Consider the following 6,917-nt stretch of genomic DNA (forward strand, 5'->3'; position numbering starts at 1 on the left):
CATAATGGACATCCTTTTTATTTGCAGGGCTGGGCTGTTAAAAATTCCAGTTCAAATTTTAATTCCAATTCAATTCAAACTGCATGGCCATACTTGGAGGGTCACCACGTAGCTTTTTGGGATACATATCACACACATCTGGAGGCTAACAGTTTTGAATTAAGGATATGTTGCTTTCCACACTAGCCTCAATTAGAGATTTTAAATTCAAAATAGATGCTATACCCATCACAGAATATCGATATTCTTTAATCGTCATTATGACTCAATACATCGAGTTAACAGAATTACGTGTGAAGACAGTCACATTTTAATATCAAGCTACAGCCTTGAAATTTGAATTTATCTCATAGTGTAGATGCAGCCTCTTTCAAAATAGCTCAGTGCTGTTTCAAAATACTTTTGTGTGTACAGCAGCCCTATTTGAAACAGCTATTTCGGAATAGTTATTCCAGACTAGCTTATTTTGAAATAGGACTTCAGTGTAGACTTAGCCCTTGTTGTTTAGCCTTTTCTTCCACGTAGCTACCCATTACAGCTATTAGGGTGGGGCACAGACAGTATATTTATGCATGTCTGGCAGAGAAAGAATATTTTGTGCTTCTATGGAAAATGTCCTCCCCAAGCACTGACGAGTCACTCCCAATGAACAGTAACTACAAATGTGTCCCTTGTGCTCCTCTGCATTAGATGACATCTTGCCATGAAGTAACAAAAGGTCATCTGCTGAAACCCCCAGGCTGTCATAGTTGAAGGCCAAATCTTTACTATTTTACCTCTTTTAAACTCATTTCCTTTCTGATTAGTTCTGGAAGTGAAAGTTATCAAACCCAGATTTCAGACCCGTAAGCCTATATAATTACATGATGTGTCACCACTGGGTTTGGGACTATCCTCACTGCTTCTTACAACATATGGAATGTTCGCGTCAAATCACTGTCAGGTAAGTATAAAGCTATGTAAGCCCCGAAACTCCAAATCCAAAGTTTATTGCATGGTGACAAATAACATCAGTACAAAAAAGGCCCAAACCAAGTTATAAGCTTGTTAATAATATTAATTATTAATATTATCCACATCGACAAAATCAAACAACAGTACTGATCCTGAGATGAATTGCTTCAAAGAAACAAGTCTTTTCACATAGCCAAATATATCAATTTCTAACAACAAACCAGGTACTGGTTATGGCTGTTTTTAACAAACCATTGTGCCAGTAAGAATAATCCTTTATTTTTTCCTGTATCTTAAAGGTTGCGATTTCCTGAATTATCTTGCTTTTTAATACTTTCCATGCCTTCGAGTGTTTTCAAGACATTTTCTTAGCAGTTTCTCTTAGTAAATTATATGTCTGATCAGTGTTAATGTGGACAATTTTTATTAATCCTCATATCCTTTCTCATAGCTCTCGAGACAACCTAGAGCAGAGGAAACTGAAAGTAAGTTTTTGGAACTCAGAATCACTTCTCAGACGTTTTTCCTTGTTACTTCTCATTAAACATGTTAACCCTCACACAATGTCAGGAAATATTAAGAAATATACAAATGTACAAGTTAATACACCAGGAAAAAAAAAAAGATTTCTGGAAATTCAAGTTGCAGAAAATGGTGGTATACAAATCTTCCTGACTAATGTATAATGAATAACAATTTTTAGTGGAAGTTTTTCAAAAAAGCAATCGGGATAGGAGATGAAGGAAAAGGTAATGTTTTGGCAGAAAACTTCAATTTCCTGGGCATTTCCCTTCATCCATCTCTTCTAAAGACAGAGAGGAAAAAACACTTTAAAATTCTGATTGTTCCACAGTTGATATGTTAACATTCTTCGTAATTATTTGCTGTAATAAGTTTTTATATAATTTTTATCAACATTTATGAGCTCATTTTTAGACTTCTCAGACAGACAGTTGGTTACTTGTTTCTTGAAGATTTTACCCACTTAATAAAGCTTGTTGTTTTATCTATTGTTTTTCAAGGCTGATGTTTAGCTTCTTTTCTTTGGATCGATCAGGAAATTTTAGTTGTCCGTGCAGGCTCAGAAAAAAAAAAATCACTGATAAGAATTTGCCAGGTGCAAAACAAGACAAATAGCGAAATCATTTTTATGGAGCTAATTACAAACTGTAAGAAAATATTTTGGTTTCATTTACAGAAGGATCTTAGTGTCTCTGAGCGAGAATGTGGAGCTCTTACTTAATCTAGTGAGCATTTATTAATTAAAATAGTCCCACTGCAGTCAAATGCTCACCTACATACTCCACAGTTAGATCCACCTTGAAAATACTATGTCCTTTTTTGTGTTTCGTGTCATGCCATTGTCTTTTAGACAATGAGTTTTAGCACACACTAAATGTTCTCTAGTATGTGCTATCGAACTCATGTTTCAAACAGCATTCCACTAATGCACACTAGAAGGGTCTACATCAAGGCCATCAATAGGCAGACTGTGGGCCAAATCCAGAAAGACAAATGCTTTTGAACAGACTGCAAAATCTTTTACATATTTATCATCATGATGATTGTTATTGAGGTATGAAAAATGTTTCTCCAGAGTCTGGACTTTGACAAAAAACAATTGGCTACCCCTGGTTTACATAGACCATTCTAATGCAACAACACTGTGATTCAGAAATCACATCCCTGTAGAACACACTTCCCTGCTGTGCAGACAAGCCCTCAGTTTTCAATTTTGCTTTGTAGTTTGGTTTTAAAACCTCCTTCCTATAAAATTTATAGCTTCATCCTTGAGGATGACCTCCATATTATATAATATGTATTTTCTGTGAGTAGCAAAGAACATTTAAACAGAGTAATCTTTAGATTTAGAGTTGTTGTCCCTATAATGGTTACTTTCCCATACAGGAAGATTCTTGCCCAGTTACATTACAGTATAGGGAAAATTCTTGCCCAGTTACATTACAGTATAGGGAAAATTATGACTCTGTCAACAGGAAGAACTTTTGTCTCTTCATCTCGGAAGTAGAGTGAAAAAGAAATGAAGTGGCGAGAAAACTTTGTGGCAAATAATTTGTTAAATCTATAAAATGTTAACGTTCCCCAGACAATGCAGTTGCCATCCTGTGGCCTAACTACTTCTGCTTTCACCTGTTTTAATTCCTGGTTTAAGTCCATCACTAAAGAAAAACCAGAAGGGAGCAAATGAGAACAAGTATTTTAAATACAACCAACAAATCTCTCCATGGTTTTTCAGTGCCACTTATCAAAAGTTATCATTGTGATACATGAAAACTCTCCCTCAAAAATTGCCATACTGTTACTAGATAAGAATTCTTACTCTGAATCCATTTCAGACACATCAGCTACATAGAAGAATATAAAATATAATAAACAGGATATAGATGAGAATATAATAGTAGTCATACCTGAGACTTACATTAGCTGCCCACCTTGTTATTCCAACCCATAGGTTGGAATTCCAGATTCCAGATGTTGTACCTAATAGTGTATGGCAAAGGTGCTCACAGCCAATCTGTTTTAGTAGGCATCATGTTAGAATCTAGCAGACTTGATTCAACCTCCGGAAGTTTTTGGCAAAGCAGCTCTGGTTCAGTTTTATCATGTGATGCTACAGTGACACCTAGTCTCTGTTTAGGTTAATTACATCCTATTTCTTCTGTGAATGACCTACAGTGACTATACCAAGAGAGTATTGACTTTAGCAGTCAAAAATTCCTGGTGCTAATCAAAACCTGCATTTTCCATTAGTGTACTAGTCTAAACTATAACAAAAATGCCACCTACTTACTGAAGTCCATCTATAAATACTTGGAATATTAAAATAATTACTACACATGCTCCTCTTTTTATTAACTGGAGACATACTATCCGTCTCGAAGATTGATGGCTCCATACCCATTGTTTTCCAGTCTTTTCTGTCTCATCACTTAGCTTTCCACGTTTTTCCTGATCTCCTCCAGTTCAGCAGCTCATTGCTTCTGCCAAACTGAACCCAGAGGAGTAGCTTTTTCTAATTGCTAAGCAATGACACTATCATATAAACAAATTTCTCACCTTCCCTTGCCAGCTGAACCTGAGGTCCCTCTTATACCTTTTGTGGAATAGAAACAGCTTGTGATTAGTCTTGAACCCTTTCCATGCTGTGCATATCCATCTCTCTTCAGAATGGCTGTTAATAGTGGGGCATGTCAGAGCTCAAAGCTTAACATTACATTTTTTCCATGTAGTCTTGTAGCTATTCTTCTGTTTTAAAAACGATTCCATCTTACACAATCTTTTGCTTTGAACCTGAGACGCATTGCTTCTCACAGCTGACCAAGTAATTGCAAATAGACATCAATTCTCAATTGTTCTTTAGCAGCTTTCGCGTGGACCACTCTCTCCACTGTGAACCTAGCCTAGCTGGGTCTATACATTGGGAGCTATTTTGGGATTCTGCAGTATCCTGAAATAGCTGCCCCTGTCCATGCAACATGCCCATTGTTTAGAAATATTTTTCAAAATAACAGGCATGCTATTGCAACACCCCTGTACCTCTCATCGCAGGAGGGGTAAGGGATGTTTCAAAATAGTGCTTTATTTTGACATGTGGCTGCCAGCTCCCCCTGCCTGACCAGGGTACCTGTGGCTGTGGGGCTGGCTCTCCGCTTTGGGGCTCCTGACTGGGGCTGGGCACCTCACAATGGGGCTTCCCAACCCTAGCCAGGCTCCCATAGTGGGCCTCCCCAGCCTGTTCCCTAGAGCAGGTTGCCAATCAGGCTTCCTGCCACCAGGGCTCCACTCCATCCCTGCACAGCTGCAGCTCTCTTGTCCAGGTGCTTTCTGGTCCAGCAGCATCCACGATGTTGCTGGCCAACAGAGCGTTGGACAACAGTTTCAACCTGAATTAACAAATGAGGCTTTGCAACACTCCTGTAAAATATGAATTATTATTTCTAATTTACACATACGAACACTGAGACTGTAGTTAAATGGCCGCAAGACACTGCGGACTTCCTGTGAAATATTTGAGAGTTAAACATCCTTTTCCGTTGCCTCAAGATCATGTTTCTTCCACAGTAATTCAAACTATGCAGGTCCTAAATCAGTCTCAAACAATATGTCCATTTTGCACTTTGGGGTACCAACACTGCCCTCAGACATGCATACATGACTCCATTTGACTTCAGAAGGAGCTGCCTAGGCATTTCTGATTACAGAATTGAGCTCTTGGTAGTGCTGAGAAGTAGAAATGAGAGTTTTCCTTATTATTATTCCTGCTTGTTCTTGCTGCATGCATTTAAAAGAAAACACTTTTAGGGTGCTGAATGTGTTGAATATTTTTTCCAGTCTCTGAGAGGAGGAATTCTAAGTAGTCTTTTTTCTCCACTTTACAGATTCAGAGTTGGGGAACAATGAATAAAAGAGTGCTTACCAGATTGTCCAATGAATTTGGAAATTGGCACAGAGGATTTTATATTGGAATACCTTTCTCCATGGGTTTTATATATTTTTTTTTAATTTGGTCTTGCTTTACATCAAACTAAAACAAGTGTGTACATGTTAGGGGGGCTAATATTGTTTTTGAAATGGAAAAAAAACCGAGTGATAATTACATTAAAATAACATGGAATAAAGTAGCTAGTAGTGAAGAAAACATGTTGTTCCCCTGATTAGAGTCTGGGTTTGTACAGTAAAGTTCAAAGATCACTTACACCATATATCTTGTAGCACACTTGTAAATTTACTGATATATCGTATGTGATAACAAACCTATAAGTGTATCATCTCCAGCTTGAGTGAGCCAAACATTCAGTAAAATTGTTTTATTCACCTTTTATCATTCCTCTCCTTTAAAAATTAATACACACTAAATACATGCACTCTTTTTCGTGGGGAGAAGTATAGCTGCTGGAACAGGGGAGGCTGCAGGTGCTTCAGCACCCTTGGACTTCAAGTGGTTTCCATTACATACAGAGTTTATAGTTTGGTTCAGTGCCTCCGAGCACCTTCACTATGCAAATTGTTCCTGTACCCCTGAGGAGGAGGAGGAGGAGCAATGAAAAGGAGGTCACAATCCTGACCTGAACCAGAGAAGGACTGATATATTAAGACATTGAATAATTAGTTACATCCGCAGAAAGCCGCTAGCACACTTATCCATTCATTTGGTGTATTGCTTTGTGTTGGTAATAAATTGCCATTTTGCAGTATTTACTGAAAAGCAGAACATGAGATGGGAGGGAGACTGAATACTTCACAGAGTTAGATGCTGTGTAATGAGCATGTATTTCACACAGCTTTGAACTGATCAATACAGATTTGTAGCATTACAGCTGTGAAGGCAGATGAAGGCTACAGCAGACCGGAGACTCCCAGTTGTTGTGGATCCCATATCATTGGACCTCAACCTTCTACCCATTAAGAATCATGTGGTGGTTGCAGTGCAACGGTTCCCCCACATTAAAAGAAGTCATGCACAGACATCTTCCTCTGCATACTACCCTCCTAAACTCAAGCTCTGTGGCAACTGATGAATGCAGGATTGTGAAATCTGGGAGCTTTAAGCCATGGAGCAGCATGTAGGAGGTAGATATATCTATGTATGAGTTGTTCAGTTTCAAGGAGTGAGGTGGTAAAGTAGTTTGGTTGCTGCATCCACAACTGAGCAGCCCTATTTAGGATCTGCTCTGCTCACCCATATGGGGAGAGGGCTAGAAAAGGTGCCCTAACCATAGTCCACCTCCAACCCCCGACTGGATAACCTCATCCAGTGGGTTAACCTCCCATGCAGTCAAAAATCGAACAATAAACTTTTGAACGTGGATTATTCGGACTCTAATGGACAACCCAGACAGCAAGTGACCCAAAAGATGCATGGCAATTATCGCCCGTGAACTGAGACAATGCAAAACTGATATAGCTGTCCTGGCAGAAATGGTAGACTGGAAGAAGAAGGT

General features: G+C 38.6%; 1 protein-coding gene across 1 annotated transcript in view; it reads left to right on the plus strand.

The window, feature by feature from the left end:
* Positions 1–5,524, plus strand: part of MARCHF10 (membrane associated ring-CH-type finger 10) — a 145,914-nt gene extending 140,390 nt beyond the window's left edge. Inside the window, exons 10-11 of the mRNA XM_074979047.1 lie at positions 1,406–1,439; positions 5,355–5,524. Of these exons, the coding sequence (XP_074835148.1) occupies positions 1,406–1,439; positions 5,355–5,380 (60 nt within the window). The 3' untranslated portion in view covers positions 5,381–5,524. The remainder of the gene's footprint in view (positions 1–1,405; positions 1,440–5,354) is intronic.
* Positions 5,525–6,917: the final 1,393 nt, after the last annotated feature.

The sequence above is a fragment of the Carettochelys insculpta genome, chromosome 28, assembly GCF_033958435.1.
Source record: "Carettochelys insculpta isolate YL-2023 chromosome 28, ASM3395843v1, whole genome shotgun sequence".
NCBI classification, from domain to species: domain Eukaryota; kingdom Metazoa; phylum Chordata; order Testudines; family Carettochelyidae; genus Carettochelys; species Carettochelys insculpta.